General features: G+C 48.3%; 1 protein-coding gene across 1 annotated transcript in view; it reads left to right on the plus strand.

The window, feature by feature from the left end:
- LOC137544947 (disintegrin and metalloproteinase domain-containing protein 10-like) overlaps positions 1 to 17021 on the plus strand; it is a 94542-nt gene that overhangs the window by 42551 nt on the left and 34970 nt on the right. Inside the window, exons 9-10 of the mRNA XM_068266044.1 lie at positions 1968 to 2134; positions 15587 to 15758. Of these exons, the coding sequence (XP_068122145.1) occupies positions 1968 to 2134; positions 15587 to 15758 (339 nt within the window). The remainder of the gene's footprint in view (positions 1 to 1967; positions 2135 to 15586; positions 15759 to 17021) is intronic.

Below are 17021 nucleotides of genomic sequence, written 5' to 3' on the forward strand. Positions count from 1 at the left end.
CAAATACCCAGTGCTGAGCTGTTATTTGAGTATCATTCATAATATTCGAATAACGGCAATACCCGGAGCCCAAATTACCATGCAGAACTTTTACAAGGATGCCCTAGTAGACCCCGCAATTCCCCTAATAGGGAAGGGGGGTATTTTTTTCTCCCTGCCCTGATAGGAATTTTGCCTAGAACCTGCCCTGGCCAACAAGCACTTCTGTGCTACAACAACCACTACTTCTCTGTCTGTGTATATGTCTTTGAGGCTTAACTTGGGTTCTGATGGCACCTTAGATGTATGAGATGGTGGGGTTAGGTGCCACCTTATGCATCTCAGCTGGAAATTTACCAGTAATGATGATCGTAATCTGCGAATTACAATTACGCAAAATTACGTGCACATTTTCGCAATTACGCATACATGTAATTACAAATTCCTAATTCAATTGACTTTGTAATCATTTGTAATTACGCATGAATTTACATGTAATTTACACATAATTTTGTGCCGACTTTGGTGGTGAATAGAAAAGCCCTCATACATGCTATTGATTTGCTACCAGAATTGCATCATATGTTAACCTATTTTGGTTCCTGGACGTAAAAGCTACGTCCAGGAACCATGCGCGCTCCCGCAGCCGATCGCATGGCCCGCGGCCCGCGGTTTGTTAGCCAGGCAATCAGTGAATCGGGCTATGATGCCCGATCACTGATTCCTCACCTCCGCTGAAAAAGCGACAGCCTCTCTCGGCTTTTTCTGGCTGTTGCGTCCCCCATGCGTCTCTCTAAGCATATGTTACGCTTAGAGTGACGTCATGTAAACAAACTCATGGCCTCCATCTTGTGGCCAAAAAGTAAAACTACAACTAAAAGTAAAAAAAATAAAACTCAACACACATTTACATTATAAAACTATTGTTTACATCCCACCCTCCCAAAACTACACAAATAAAATGTTTCATATAAAAAAAAAAATTACCATAAAAAAAACCAAAAAAAACCATGTAAACGTTTTAAATATCAATGTAAAGATGAAATATTTCTATATTTTTTTTATTTTAAACTTGTAAATAGTGATAGATGCAAAACGGAAAAAATGCACCTTTATTTCCAAATAAAATATTGTCGCCATACATTGTGATAGGGACATAATTTAAACGGTGTAATAACCGGGACATATGGGCAAATACAATACGTGAGTTCTAATTATGGAGCCATGTATTATTTTAAAACTATAATGGATGAAAACTGAGAAATAATGATTTTTTTTCCGTTTTTTTCTTATTCTTCCTGTTAAAATACATTTACAGTAAAGTGTCTCTTAGCAAAATGTACCACCCAAAGAAAGCCTAATTGGTGGTGGAAAAAACAAGATATAGATCAGTTCATTGTGATAAGTAGTGATAAAGGTATAGGCTAATGAATGGGAGGTGAACATTGCTCAAGTGAAAACGACGGAACGCGAATGGGTTAAGGAGAATATTACAAGTCAAAAAAAAGTAATATTTCAAAAAAAAACTTGTAGTTTTAGAGAAAAGGGATTTTAAAAATTCAAAGAAAAATGGTTTTTAAACCTAGAAAAATTACAGTTTAAACCCTTTTTATTTGCATATTTAAAATCGATTTTCTCAAAAACTTGAACTATTTTTTTTTAACTTGTACCCACTATTGTCCTTAACATATGTAGCAATTTTGGTGACAAGACAATAGCATGTATGAGGACTTTGCTATTCACTGCCAAATTCAGTGTGAAATTACACGTAAATTACACGTAAATTCATGCATAATTACAAATGGGAACGATTAATTGCTTACACTATTCCCTGAAATTTAGCATTACGATTACGATGCATTATTGCGTATCACGATGCGTAATTCAGCATGGGCGTAATTTCTGCTCATCACTATTTGCCAGCATAGCCATATGGGTAGATGATCTGTGGAGGTGAATAAGTCATTGATTTGTGCTATTTTCTACAGGGAACACTGGCGGGATCTGCTCCAAGTACATTAAGGTTGGAAACGGCACTGAGAAGGTGTCGAAAAACACCGGATTGGTGACCATCAAATCCCACGGCCAATACTTACCTGTACCACTTGTGCACATCTCCCTGGCCCATGAGCTGGCGCACAGCCTGGGAGCTCCGGTAAGTGGAACTTGAGCTGATAAAGCTGCTGTAGAATGTTTTAGATGATGGAGTTGATGGACTAAAACTAGAGAACAGTGACGAAAAGAAGTAGCCCAGAAAAACGAGTTGGGGCCTAAAAGAGACTACGACGGAAAATAAAAAGTATGCTGAAAGAGCTAATCTAATTAATAATCTGTAATGCTTTCCAGTCCTCACAGTTTTAGTATGGTTCTGCATTAAGCATGGCTACCGCCTCAGGGAAGAGGGTGTTTCTAAATCTGGATGTTTTTGTTGCGACTGACTGGTATCTCACTCCTGAAGGCATAAGCTGGAAGATAGCGTGAGCAGGGTGAGAGGGGTCAGAGGCAATCTTGGGAAGATGGAGTGAGCAGGGTGGGAGGGGTCAGAGCAGGGATGGTCGGAGTCAGCCAACTTCGCTACGCTGGAACTTCGCGTAGTTATGCGCAATTACGCTTTGCCAAACTACGACTTTGAAATATTCGCTTCGTACACATTTCGTAGAATACGCGTGAAAATACGCAATTACGCGTAGTGCGAAGCGTAGTGTATGCGGATGCTTATGCCCACATGCAGAAAATTTTACGCATTTATTCCTCTTTAAATGCTTATACCAGGACCTCTTCTATGCGTACATTTCCCTTTCCAAAGCATACAATCGCACGCGGAAAATTAGACGCGAGTAACGCATTCGTAGTTCACTACGCAATACACATGTTAACTACGCATAGTGGGCGTAAGCAACGCGTAGTGGTACTTCACTACACATAAATTCGTAAGCGTAGTTTTGAAACGCCACCAACAAACTACGATGTGTAGATGCGAACTACGATGCGTAAATTCGCACTGACGTAGTTTCTGCTCATCCCTGGGTCAGAGGCAATCTTGTGAAGATGGAGTGAGCAGGGTGGGAGGGGTCATAGGCAATCTTGGGAAGATGGAGTGAGCAGGGTGGGAGGGGTCAGAGGCAATCTTGGGAAGATGGAGTGAGCAGGGTGGGAGGGGTCAGAGGCAATCTTGTGAAGATGGAGTGAGCAGGGTGGGAGGGGTCAGAGGCAATCTTGGGAAGATGGAGTGAGCAGGGTGGGAGGGGTCAGAGGCAATCTTGTGAAGATGGAGTGAGCAGGGTGGGAGGGGTCAGAGGCAATCTTGGGAAGATGGAGTGAGCAGGGTGGGAGGGGTCAGAGGCAATCTTGTGAAGATGGAGTGAGCAGGGTGGGAGGGGTCAGAGGCAATCTTGGGTAGATGGAGTGAGCAGGGTTAGAGGGGTCAGAGGCAATCTTCTGAAGATGGAGTGAGCAGGGTGGGAGGGGTCAGAGGCAATCTTGGGAAGATGGAGTGAGCAGGGTGGGAGGGGTCAGAGGCAATCTTGGGAAGATGGAGTGAGCAGGGTGGGAGGGGTCAGAGGCAATCTTGGGAAGATGGAGTGAGCAGGGTGGGAGGGGTCAGAGGCAATCTTGGGAAGATGGAGTGAGCAGGGTGGGAGGGGTCAGAGGCAATCTTGTGAAGATGGAGTGAGCAGGGTGGGAGGAGTCTTGGGAAGATCACTCTCTTCCTGCACCTGCTAGCGTAAAGATCCTGCAGGGAAGGTAACTACATCCAATTATCCTTTCCGCTGATCGGATGATGCGCTGCTGCCTCCCCTTTTCTAGTTCCGAGCAGGAGCCGAACCATACAGTCATAATTGATGTCATGATGTATTCCATGATCTCAGTATAGAACTGCACTATTCATTTTTGTGCTAGGCCAAATTTTCATCAGCTGCCGTAGTTGGTACATCCTCCATGTGTAGCTTAATCCGCCTTATGTGGTTTCTCTAGGGGGTTAGTCATTGCTTCATTTATTTTGCGTCCTTCAGCTTAATACAGGCAATCTAGAAACACTGACTCGCCAGGTAATTTGTTCATATTGATTGATCCATAATCAGCCTGCAGGACATCATCTTTACTACTGGAAGACATGAAAAAAACTGACAGCACCAAGTGCCATTTATCTATAAACACACCCCCTAACAATGCGATAGGGTAAAAGGTTTTTTTTTTTTATAGATATACATATGGAAAGAGGGAAATACTGGTTGCTAGGCAGTTGGAAACAGATGTTAATTCCCACAATGCAACAAGGCTCCCACAGTGTGATGTCAGGGCCTAGGTGCTGACATCACACTGTGGGAGGGGTTACATCACAATATCAGCCATACAGACCCATCTGATGATCTATTAGAGAAAAGGAAAAGATTTCTCCTGGGAAAGGGGGTATCAGCTACTGATTGGGATGAAGTTCAGTCCTGAGTTAAAGTTCCTCTGTACGTTGCCTTGTGCAGAACTATACAGCACACATTTGCCTTAGAGCTCAGTCATTGTCATGTGAATTGAGTATAGCTACTCCATGCATTATGTCTGTATTTGAGACATAGAGACCTGTTGACCATGCCTTAGTTTTATGTGTTTTTATTATGTTAATAGGGTAATAGAGATAAAGAGCTTGATTCACTAAAGCATGCTAACACTTAGCACGACACTGATAAGCCACTTTGCACGTGATATCACGTGCTAAGTATCATTATCACGTGCTAAGTGTGATAACGATACTAAGCACTTGATAATGATACATAGCACGTGATTATGATATTTAGCACGTGATTATGATATTTAGCACGTGATAATGATACTAAGCACGTGATAATGATACTTAGCACGTGATGATACTAAGCACGTGATTATGATACTTAGCACATGATAATGATACTTAACACGTGACGTGATAATGATACTTAGCACGTGATAATGATACTTAGCACGTGATAATGATACATAGCACGTGATAATGATACTTAGCACGTGATAATGATACGTTGCACATGTAAAGCCTTTACACGCTTAAGTGAATCGAGCCCAAAGTTAGAGAAGTTGTCTCTCACGTCATGCAATCTGAATGTCCTGTGGTCAGAGGGCTTTTGGATCACACTGGAGGGGCTGCCAGTATTTGGCCACACACAAAGAACGGTGTCACTTGTGGAAGTGGACTCTTATGCCCTCTGACATCGTCTTTTTTTCTATGGGGCAAGATTTCACTGGCCCTCCTGAATGGTAAAAGGGTTCATTGGTTTATTTCAATACCACAAACTCTTATTGAGCCTTTTCCTCCATTTATTGTTGCAATTAGGAAAAAAAAAAAGAAAACTCCTTATAACAATTATAGAAGGGTTTAGTATTGTGGGTTCCGTGAATTTTGGTCAGAACATCAAGGATCTTGGTTTTCTTTTACCGGCTCCTAAGTCCGGACTCTCTTCATGTAATTGCTGCAGATACACATCCAGGGCAAAGACATTACATACATGTGTAAGGGTACCTCACCCCATAAAACAATGTATAAATTGTAGCACAAAACATAATATGCCGTTTACTGCAATGTGTGTAACATAAAATATGTAGGATGCAGGATCATAATTAGAATATTGGCCCCTCCTTTAAAAAAGATACAATGGGGGCCTACTTTGTCCATACTCACCCTCACCCCCTTCACCCTTCCCCTGCACCACCACTCCCATCTTTCATGTGACTGAAAACCGGCAAATAGCAGTAGAAAATGTTCAACCTTGAAGCATGGAGGAGACCCATACATTGCACCTGGAAGCAGTTAAATGTCACACCTGCTCACTCCCTGCACTGCTCTACATGGCAGGAGGAGATAACAGTTTTTGAGAGGGAACGGAAGAGATTGTGTTAAAGATATACATAGATATTTTCTTGCTCATTGGCTGCACTTGCTGCTGGGGAAAGGGAAGACAAGTGGGCCCCCAAAGCGGTTGTGGGCGCTATCGTTAAGCCCACTGTACTGTGAGACCCTTAAAGAACCACTATAGTAGAAAAAATTGTAAAACTTAAAGCAAAGCTATAAGTTTAAAAAACAGATAAGTCAGATACTTTCTCAATAGATGCTTCAGAAGCTTCCCACACCCTACTGTTCCCTGCCAGGATCCTCTGAAAGGTTGCAGCCACCAGTGGTGCTCACCGCCAGGTCGTGATCACGCTTACGCGGGGATTCACGACCATTTTGACGCATTCCGCCTCGGACACGCTAAGCCGTGAATAGATTTTCAACCACGAAAATCTGCTTCGGCTTTGCGTGAATGCGGACAGAAATCCGCATTCACGCTCGTGAAACCCGGCACTGAAGTCGTGGTTAGCGGAAATGCGTCAAACTATGCGGAAGTGACACATTGCAGGCCAATCAGAGGGCCCCAGCCAGGCCCTAGCAACCAATCACAGGAGGGGAGCTATGCTCTCCCCTCCTGAATATAAAGCGGCGGCCATGATGGAAAAGCTCTGTCCTTGCTAGACTGTGGTGCTGAGAGGATTATCTCCAGGCCATTGTTGTTTGAGCAAGTGCATTTATTGTGTTAAAAACAAAGCGTTTTTTTTGCTAACACTGCTCTTATACTGTACACAGTTAGCTAGTCAGTGAGTGATTGCTGTAGTTAGTTGTAGTCAGTGTAGTGTAGTGGGAGTGTGGGAGTCTAGTGATTATTTCACTGTGTGTAGTGCAGGCAGGTTCAGTGCTGCAGTGTAGTCAGTGTAGTGGGAGTGGGGATTATCTGTGTGTAGTGCAGGCAGGCAGGTTAGTGCAGCTGCAGTGTTCACTTGTATATTCCAGTGACAGTTATACACTCAGGGGCGTAACTAGGCCCCACCGGGCCCCCCTGCAGATTTTCTGAGCGGGCCCCCCCCCCCCGGGGCCCGCTCGCGGCCGTTTTGTGGGTGCTGGAGGGGTGGCAGCATGAGGGGAAAGCCTTGCCCACAGTCGGCGGGGAGAGGGGTAGTTCCCCCCTCTCCCTCACCTCGGGGCTCTCCCCTCTGCGCTCCCCTCCAGCTCGTAAGTGTCTGTGGGGCTGTGGTGGGCAGCGAGCGGCGGGCAGATACATACCTGCTTCCGTGCGTTCCATCGGAGACTTCTCCCTCTAGCGGCTGACGTCACTTCCGGAAGTGACGTCAGCCGCTAGAGGGAGAAGTCTCCGATGGAACGCACGGAAGCAGGTATGTATCTGCCCGCCGCTCGCTGCCCACCACAGCCCCACAGACACTTACGAGCTGGAGGGGAGCGCAGAGGGGAGAGCCCCGAGGTGAGGGAGAGGGGGGAACTACCCCTCTCCCCGCCGACTGTGGGCAAGGCTTTCCCCTCATGCTGCCACCCCTCCAGCACCCACAAAACGGCCCCAAGCGGGCCCCAGGGGGGGGGGGCGCAGGGGCTGCAGGGCCTATTCCTACGCCCCTGTATACACTTGTACTATTTGCAGGCAGCCAGTCACACCACCGGCGCCGCCACTCTCTGCCAGCGCTGTTCATTCATTCTGTCAGTGACCTTGTGCCATGCCCAGTGCCCACTGCTCGCTCGCTGGCATATAAGCATCTCATTACACAGTGTGACATCCTTGTGTGCCCACTGCATCCTTCAGTGACCTAGTTGTATATCCAGTGCCCACTGCTGTGCCCACTGCATCCTTCAGTGACCTTGTACTGTGCCCACTGCATCCTTCAGTGACCTAGTTGTATATCCAGTGCCCACTGCTGTGCCCACTGCATCCTTCAGTGACCTTGTACTGTGCCCACTGCATCCTTCAGTGACCTAGTTGTATATCCAGTGCCCACTGCTGTGCCCACTGCATCTTTCAGTGACCTTGTACTGTGCCCACTGCATCCTTCAGTGACCTAGTTGTATATCCAGTGCCCACTGCTGTGCCCACTGCATCCTTCAGTGACCTTGTACTGTGCCCACTGCATCCTTCAGTGACCTAGTTGTATATCCAGTGCCCACTGCTGTGCCCACTGCATCCTTCAGTGACCTTGTACTGTGCCCACTGCATCCTTCAGTGCCGTTGTACTGTGCCTGGTGCATCCTTCAGTGACCTTGTACTGTGCCCACTGCATCCAGTGATTCATTACTAGCAACATGTCTGGCAGGGTTTCGCGGGGTGAGAGGAAAGGGAGTTCAATTGCCTCAGCCACTACTGGGACTGCTCCACATCCAGGGAGAGGACGCCCAGCTGTACGTGGTCGTGATGCAGCAGAAAAGGGGGCAGCAAAGCCTGGGCCGAGTCAGCGGACGCCATTGTCCAAATATTTTAAAGTTTCTGGTCCCCGTGTGGTGGTTGAGCAAATGGAACCTGACGTACTCATGGACATCATGACTTCCTCCCAGACCTCTACTGTGAGCACCACTCCAAGCAGTAGCAGCAGCAGCCAACATCCCACGCTTGTTGTGACATCCACCCCAGCACCCACTGGTCAGCAGCCCTCCCAGGATGACAGCGTTCTGTCCCTCAGTCCGGCATCTGGGAACCTGCTGATGCAAGAAGCTCAGGATTTACTGGGGACTGATGTGGCAGAGATTGAGATCGGGCCACAATCACAAGCGTTGTTGAGTTCTGGTGATGAAGAAGAGGGGTCTGTGTCTGGGGATGTAGGGACAGAAGAGGAGGCGGGGGAGTCAGAGGAAGAGCTGGATTATGATGATGCTGCTGATGATGACGACGTTGTGGACCCTAACTATGCGCAGCCTGCTGAGTCCGTGGAAGAATGGTCAGAGCAGGATGACGACTCACCTCGGCCTAGGCAAGGATATCGCCATATGTCAGGCAGGGGCAGGGGCATCGGCAGCAGTGGGCGTGGAGGAAGTAGACAGGACACTGCTTCAGCCGGCACCACCACCATGCAACCCCCGGCAACTACTACCACACATTGTTCCGCTGCACCCTCTGCTAGTGGGGGCCGCAGTAAATTAAAGTCACCAGTGTGGGATTGCTTTGACGAATGTACTGATGACAAAAGGTATGCGGTGTGCAGGTTATGCAGCAAAAGATTGAGCCGTGGGAAAAGTCTGAGCAAGATGGGTACCTCATCCCTCCAGGGCCACCTGAGAAGCCGCCACTGCCGCGAGTATGCAGAGTTTAAGAGGAAGCAGGCACTGCTGGCAGGGGTTCCTGAGAGCAGAAGGCCCACCAGTGCAGCAGCATCATCCCTCCCTCAGGGTCGTGAATCCCCCACAGCAGCAGCAGCAGCAGTAGTAGCACGCAAGCGCTCTTCCACCTCGGCTACTCAGGACACAGACATTGAGGCTGGCAGCCAGTGTTCGTCTCTCTCCTCTGTCTCCCCTGCATCCCAGCATCGTCAGACCCTGCTGAGCGACACCTTTCAGCGTCTGACCAAGCCTCTGCCTCCAAGCCACAGGCGGATCCGCAAACTAAATGGCTTGCTGGCCCGGGCCATGGCATCACAGCTGCTTCCCTACTCCCTGGTGCAGGAGGGGAGCGACATGCAGACGCTGCTCCAATTTGGCATCCCCGAGTGGCAAGTCCCCAGTCGCCACTATTTCAGCAGGAGCGCGATCCCAGCACTCCACAAGTTTGCGGTGGAAAACGTGGCCTGTTCCCTGGACTACTCTGTGGGCAAGCGGGTCCACGTGACCATGGACTCATGGAGTAGCAGATTTAGGACAGGTCGCTACCTGTCCTTTACGGCCCACTGGGTGACACTGATGGAAGGGAGGGAGGACAAGAGCGCATCAGCCCAGCTAGTGGTGCCACCACGCGGGATCAGGGGGGATGCAGAAGGGTCCTGTCACGACACTCCCTCTGCACCCGGAAAGCAAGCCCGCCTCGGCAGCAGCAGCGCCAAGCCTCGGCACTGCCAAGCCCTTTTAAAATTGGTGACCCTGGGGAAGGAGAGGCTTATGGCCACCAACGTCCTGGCCGCCCTCAAGAAGCAGGAGCGGAGGTGGCTGACCCCCAGAGGCCTGGAAGTGGGGTATGTGGCAGCCGATAATGGGGCCAACCTGGTGGCAGCAGTGCAGCAGGGAAACCTCCAGCACATCCCCTGCTAGGCCCACGTGCTCAATCTTGTGGTGCAGCGCTTCTTGCGCACCTACCAGGGGATGAGCGAGCTGCTGCAGGATGCCCGGGCGGTGGTACGCTTTTTCCGCCTGTCAGCCACTGCCTCTGCACTCTTGTCCACCTTACAGCAGCAGTATGGAAGGCCACAACACCGGCTGATCATCGACATGCCAGTTCGCTGTAATTCGACTCTGGCCATGTTGGAGCGACTGTGTCAGCACAGGCTGGCTCTTAGGGCCTACATGCTAGACCCAAGTGTCCCCAGCAACCAGCAAGTCCCCATGATTACTGCCACTCAGTGGACACTGATGCAGCAAGTATGCCTGGTGCTGAGTCCCTTCCTGGAGGCAACCAAGATGGTCAGTGAGGAGCGGGCCTCTGTGTGCCAGTGGGTGCCCTTGGTTTGTCTACTGGAGCAGGCAATGGTCAATTTAATTGAGCGTGGGGATGAAGCCCTGAGGCAGTTGGAAGAACAGGAGCAGATGGCAGCACAGTCCAGCTCAGAGGAGGGCTCACAGCAGGTAGTGGAAGAGTTGGAGGTCCCTAACCTGAATGAGGAGGAGGAGGAGCAGAGTGCAGCAGGCGTTGTACGTGGATGGCGGTTTGAGGAGGACAACGACATGGCACAGGAAGAGGACAGGCATGCGTTATGGGACAATGGCGGGGACGAGGAAGATCTTGCTGGCAGGGCCCACTTGTTTCCCATGGCTGTGCACATGTTGTGCTGCCTTCGCAGGGACCCCCGGGTGATCCAGATGCGTTCAAGGGAGGACATCTGGATTACCTTGATGCTTGATCCCCGTCTGAAGGGGAAGCTGGGAGACTTAATGACGCCATCCACCACCGAGCAACGCACAAGGGAGTTGAAGGAGGCCCTTGTGCGCAGACTACTGGAAGCATTCCCCCAGCCTTCCACCCCCACTGTAACTGCTCTGCCAAGCCAGCAAGAGGTGCCTGCCATTGCCACTAGCAGCACAACAACAACCACCAGCAGCAGCAGCACCAACTGGCGCCCCGGAGACCTGAAGAGCCTAAGCAAGAGCCTGTATGCAGTGCAGCAGCCCAGAACAGAGGTGCCCGCCACAGCATCCACCACCAACAAGCACAAGCAACGACTGACCACCATGGTGTCTGACTATATGGGGTCATCCAGCGGGCTCAATGACACCGACAGCCCCGTGGACCCCTTGGAGTACTGGGTCAAGAGACTGGACATCTGGAGCGAGCTTTCCCAGTACGCCCTGGAACTCCTATCCTGCCCTCCTTCCAGTGTCCTCTCAGAAAGATGCTTTAGTGCGCCCGGTGGCGTGGTCACAGAGAAGCGCTCTCGGCTCTCCTACGCCTCTGTGGACAAACTCACCTTCCTGAAAATCAACTAGGCTTGGGTGGAAGGTGAGTTCCTGGCCCCTATTGTCGGACACAGGGGGACATGAAGTGGCTGCTGCATGTGCTGTTAACTATGCCTGCCTTTATAAAGACAGTTACTACCTGTGCCTAGTGCCTACCTTGGTTAATTTTTTGGTGTTATGGTACTACTACCAGTAAGTTGCCATGGTCCTCCTTCTGAGCTGCTGAACTGACCGCCCGATTTGTCCTCCTGACTCAGTCGCTACTACACTCTGCGTTCACACTGCCCGGGTCACTGGGTGCATTTAATTTTTTGGCCAGCACTATGACGCTGTGCTACTACTACTACCACCAGTATGTTGCTATGGTCCTTCTGTGCTGCTGAACTGACCGCCCGCATTGTCCTCCTACTCCTGACTCAGTCGCTTCCACCAATGTACTCTGTCTGCGTTCACACTGCCCGGGTCACCGGGTGCATTTAATTTTTTGGCCAGCACTATCAAGCTGTGCTGCTACTACTACCACCAGTATGTTGCCATGGTCCTTCTGTGCTGCTGAATTGACCACCCGCATTGTCCTCCTCCTCCTGACTCAGTCGCTTCCCGCTGCTGCACTCTGCGTTCACACTGCCCGGGTCACTGGGTGCATTTAATTTTTTGGCCAGCACTATGACGCTGTGCTACTACTACTACCACCAGTATGTTGGCATGGTCCTTCTGTGCTGCTGCTGCTGAACTGACCGCCCGCATTGTCCTCCTCCTCCTGACTCAGTCGCTTCCCGCTGCTGCACTCTGCGTTCACACTGCCCGGGTCACTGGGTGCATTTAATTTTTTGGCCAGCACTATGACGCTGTGCTGCTACTACTACCACCAGTATGTTGCCATGGTCCTTCTGTGCTGCTGCTGCTGCTGAACTGAACGCCCGCTTTGTCCTCCTCCTCTTCCTGACTCAGTCGCTACCACGGTACCACCAATGCACTCTGTCTGCGTTATCACTGCCCGGGTCACCGGGTGCATTTAATTTTTTGGCCAGCACTATGACACTGTGCTACTACTACTACCACCAGTATGTTGCCATGGTCCTTCTGTGCTGCTGCTGCTGAACTGACCGCCCGCATTGTCCTCCTCCTCCTGACTCAGTCGCTTCCACCAATGTACTCTGTCTGCGTTATCACGCTGTGCTGCTACTACTACCACCAGTATGTTGCCATGGTCCTTCTGTGCTGCTGAATTGACCGCCCACATTGTCCTCCTCCTCCTGACTCACTCGCTTCCACCAATGTACTCTGTCTGCGTTCACACTACCCGGGTCACCGGGTGCATTTAATTTTTTGGCCAGCACTATGACGCTGTGCTGCTACTACTACCACCACCAGTATGTTGCCATGGTCCTTCTGTGCTGCTGCTGCTGCTGCTGAACTGAACGCCCGCTTTGTCCTCCTCCTCCTCCTGACTCAGTCGCTACCACGGTACCACCAATGTACTCTGTCTGCGTTATCACGGCCCGGGTCACCGGGTGCATTTAATTTTTTGGCCAGCACTATGACGCTGTGCTGCTACTGCTACTACCAGTATGTTGCCGTGGTCCTTCTGTGCTGCTGAACTGACCGCCCGCATAGTCCTTCTCCTGACTCAGTCGCTACCACCACTGCACTCTGCGTTCACACTGCCCGTGTCCACTGACAACTCTGCTGCGATGTCATTGCTAATTGCTGCAAAAAAAACAAAAACAAAAAACAAATTACAAAAACCTCTCTGGGGCCTTTTTGGCTTCAGCCACTCATCCTCCTCCAGCGGTACCTTCGCCGCCAAGTGCCATTGGAACTCGCCTTTACCTCTTTGATTGCTTAACGCGTATATCCCTTTTTAAAACCACTTATTACCAATTAATAGCCCCATTTACAGTGGTGATTTGTCTTTAACCACTTCGCCCTATCTGGACGGATATATCCGTCCAGATGGGCACTGCTGCTGCAGCCGCGTGGTGCACGCGATCGGGCGCGCGCCCGCGCGCGCTCCCGCTGCCCCCCCGATCAGTGAATGGGAATATAATTCCCATTCACCGATCTAAGTCTCCGGCAGAAATGCCGACGCTTTCTCATCAGAGAGCGCGGTATTTCTGCCCCCAGGAAACATCACCTTCTTCTTATAGTTCCTAGATGCGAGATCGTTCGCATCTAGGAATTTTTTGAATGTGGCCATCTTGTGGCCAAATAGTAAACTGCACCCACATACCTAAATTAAATAAAAAAATACATTATATTACATCTAAAATTAGCTATTTACCTCCCAAACTAAAATTACCCAAATACATTTTTGTATTTAAAAAGAAATAAAAAAAATTACATAAATAGTTACCTAAGGGTCTGAACTTTTAAAATATACATGTCAAGAGAGTATCTTATTAATTTTTTTGAAATTATAAGCTTATAAATAGTGATGGACGCAAATTGAAAAAATGCACCTTTATTTCTAAATAAAATATCGGCGCCATAAATTGTGATAGGGACGTAATTTAAATGGTGTAATAAGCGGGACAAATGGGCACATAAAATGCATGGGTTTTAATTACTGTAGCATGTATTAATTTTAAACTATAATGGCCAAAAACTGAGGAATAATGATTTTTTTCCATTTCTATCTTAATCTTCCTGTTAAAATGCATTTACAGTAAAGTGGCTCTTAGCAAAATGTAGTACCCAAAGAAAGCCTAATTAGTGGCGGAAAAAACAAGATATAGATCAATTAATTGTGATAAGTAACGATAAAGTTATTGGCGAATGAATGGGAGGTGAACATTGCTCGGATGCTTAAGATTTTCAACGCTGTAGGCTGAAGTGGTTAAAAGCCATTAAAAAAAAAAAAAAAAACCTTTTGGAATTTTTTATGTTGAAGTTATGTTGCCCCTTATCACCTCGATAATCCATGCAATTTGGGGGATTGTAGCATGTATGGGGGCTTTGTTATTAACATTAAAAGAAAATCCGCCTCTGGGCGGGAATCCACGCGTGATTACGCCATTCACGGCAGAAAATCCGCGTGGTTGCGTGGACGCGGACGAAAATCCGCATGCGGCGGGGCCGAATGCGGATTTTTTTTTGCAACCACGCGGATTGCCGAATTCGTGGATGAGGCACATCCGAGCATCTCTGGCAGCCACGTTCCCATACGTGAATGATGTGGGGCCTATGCAGCAGAAGACACAGAACATTTATAATACACTTTTCTCATGGCAGATTCAAAGTACCAGAGCTGCAGCTACTAGAGAGCGCACTCAGTAGGCAGTGGCAGTGTTAGGGAGTCTTGTCCAAGGTCTCCTCACTGAATAGGTGCTGGCTTGCTGAACAGGAAGAGCCGAGATTCGAAACCTGGTCTCCTGTGTCACAGGCAGAGGCCTTCACTAGTACAATATCCAGCCACTACGGCCGGTAGCATTGAGCCAGCACTTGGGCGGAAAAAGCTGAGCATGATCAGCTCTGAGCTAATAGTGAGGCAAATGAGTGGTCAGAGGGAGGTGTAACTAGGGTTCTGGAGGGGGTGTGACTAGGGATTTGGCAGAAATATGACTAGGGGTGTGGTGGGGGTGTGACTAAGGTTATGATGTAGTGTGATTAGGGTTGAGGCAGGAGTTTTACTAGGGTTTTAGTGGGGGTGTGACTAGGAATTTGGCAGAGGTATGACTAGGGGTGTGGTGGGGGTGTGACTAAGGTTGTGATGGGGTGTGACTAGGGTTGTGGCAGGGGTGTGACTAAGGTTGTGATGGGGTGTGACTAGGGTTGTGGCAGGGGTGTGACTAGGGGTGTGGTGGGGGTGTGACTAAGGTTATGATGGGGTGTGACTAGGGTTGTGGTGGGATAGGATTAGGGGTTAGTCAGGGGTGTGAATCAGAGGTGTGGCAGTGACAATTTTAAAAAAAGTTGTGGCATGTCCATAGAGCTTCATGGATTCAGTATGATAATCTGGGACAGGAAAAGAGGGGCAACAACACAAGCTAGATGGGGATTCTAACTCTTCATCTCTCTACCAAAATGTGTTGTACCTTGCTATCTCTGCCACTCCTGGACATATTTCTACACTTCCTGTCTGGAAAGGAAGTGTCACGGATGGGGGTACAGACCAGCAATACTTACCCCAGAAAGATTCTGCCCCTCCCCCCTTATTCATGGATTTGGTATGAAGTATATAATATTCTATGTATGTGTGTTCTGTTCTCCCAGCACGATGGAGACAAGGAGTGCACACAGTTCACTGACACCAGTCCCCATGGAAACTATCTGATGTACCCAAAGGCCATGGATGGGAGCCAGCTCAACAATGACAAGTTCTCACTGTGCTCCATTCATTATATCGGATCCATCCTGAAACAGAAGAAAGACGACTGCTTTGTGGGTGAGAGATGGAATTATTACTGAAGTTACTGTTTTCCTCTATTGGATCAGTGATTCCGATAAGCCAGGCTGCCCTCCGTACACTTCCCAGAAACCAGGACTCCCACCTGCATTTTGTTGGTTATGTATTAGAGAAGACACTAGAAGCTTGTGATGAGGCAGAACTTGGTTTACTTGGCTGGATTAAGTTGCAAGCATACAGAGCATTTCAGTAAACTGTAACAGCAGATATCTTAGTTGTGAAGAGAGAGGAAGAGATAAAGAAAAACAAGTTTTCAGACAGACACACATAACTGTTAACCATAGTATTTGCTACAGTGCCATCTACTGGTCTAGTGGTGTTAATACTCAGTACTATATAAAGTACATGCAGTTGTATCTCCAACACCCCTTCTCAACGGCATGTGCGTTATTATACAACATTCAGTCTCTTTTGTAGAAAACAATGACGTTCCCTTGGCAAAGGTTTGGTGAGTGCATCTGCAGTCATCTCCTCTGATGGGCAGTACTGAATGTCGATAACTCCTTGTTCTTGCATGTCCCTAAGCAGATGATATTTTACATCAATATGCTTGGTTCTTGGGTTAACCTTCTCAGATTGTGTGAGCTTTATGCATCCCTGATTGTCTTCAAAGATGGGTGTGGGTTGTGACATATTTAGTCCCATGTCTAGTAGAAGCTGACGAATCCAAATGGCTTCTTTACATGCATAAGCTGCTGCTATGTATTCCGCTTCAGTTGAAGAGAGTGCAACAGTCGCTTGTTTCCGACTTGACCAGCTTATGGTTCCTTGTCCATACTGGAAGATGTAACCACTTGTAGATTTCCGGTCAGTGGTGTCTCCAGCCCAGTCGGCGTCCACATATCCAATCAGTTTTGGGTTTGACGATGCTGGAAGTCTCAGCTTCATCTGATTTGTTCCCTTTAGGTATTGCATTACCCTTTTTACTGCGTTCCAGTCGCGTTGACACGGTGATGCGACTTTTCTGCAAAGTATTCCCACTGCTACAGCAATGTCTGGTCTTGTCACGGTGCTAATGTATAGCAATTTTCCAATTGCCCTGCGGTAGTAATCATTGTTAGGTAACAAATTTTCTGTTCCATTGTATTTCAGATAATCTGGTTCCATTGGCGTTCTCACTTCCTTTGCATCTTGCATGTGAAACTGTTCTAATATTTCTGTAATTTTCTGATTTTGGTTAAGAAGATAGCTTCCATCCTCTTCCTGCTCTATTTGAATTCCTAGGTAGTGAGTAATGTTCCC

Source organism: Hyperolius riggenbachi, chromosome 1 (genome assembly GCF_040937935.1).
Source record: "Hyperolius riggenbachi isolate aHypRig1 chromosome 1, aHypRig1.pri, whole genome shotgun sequence".
Lineage (NCBI taxonomy): Eukaryota > Metazoa > Chordata > Amphibia > Anura > Hyperoliidae > Hyperolius > Hyperolius riggenbachi.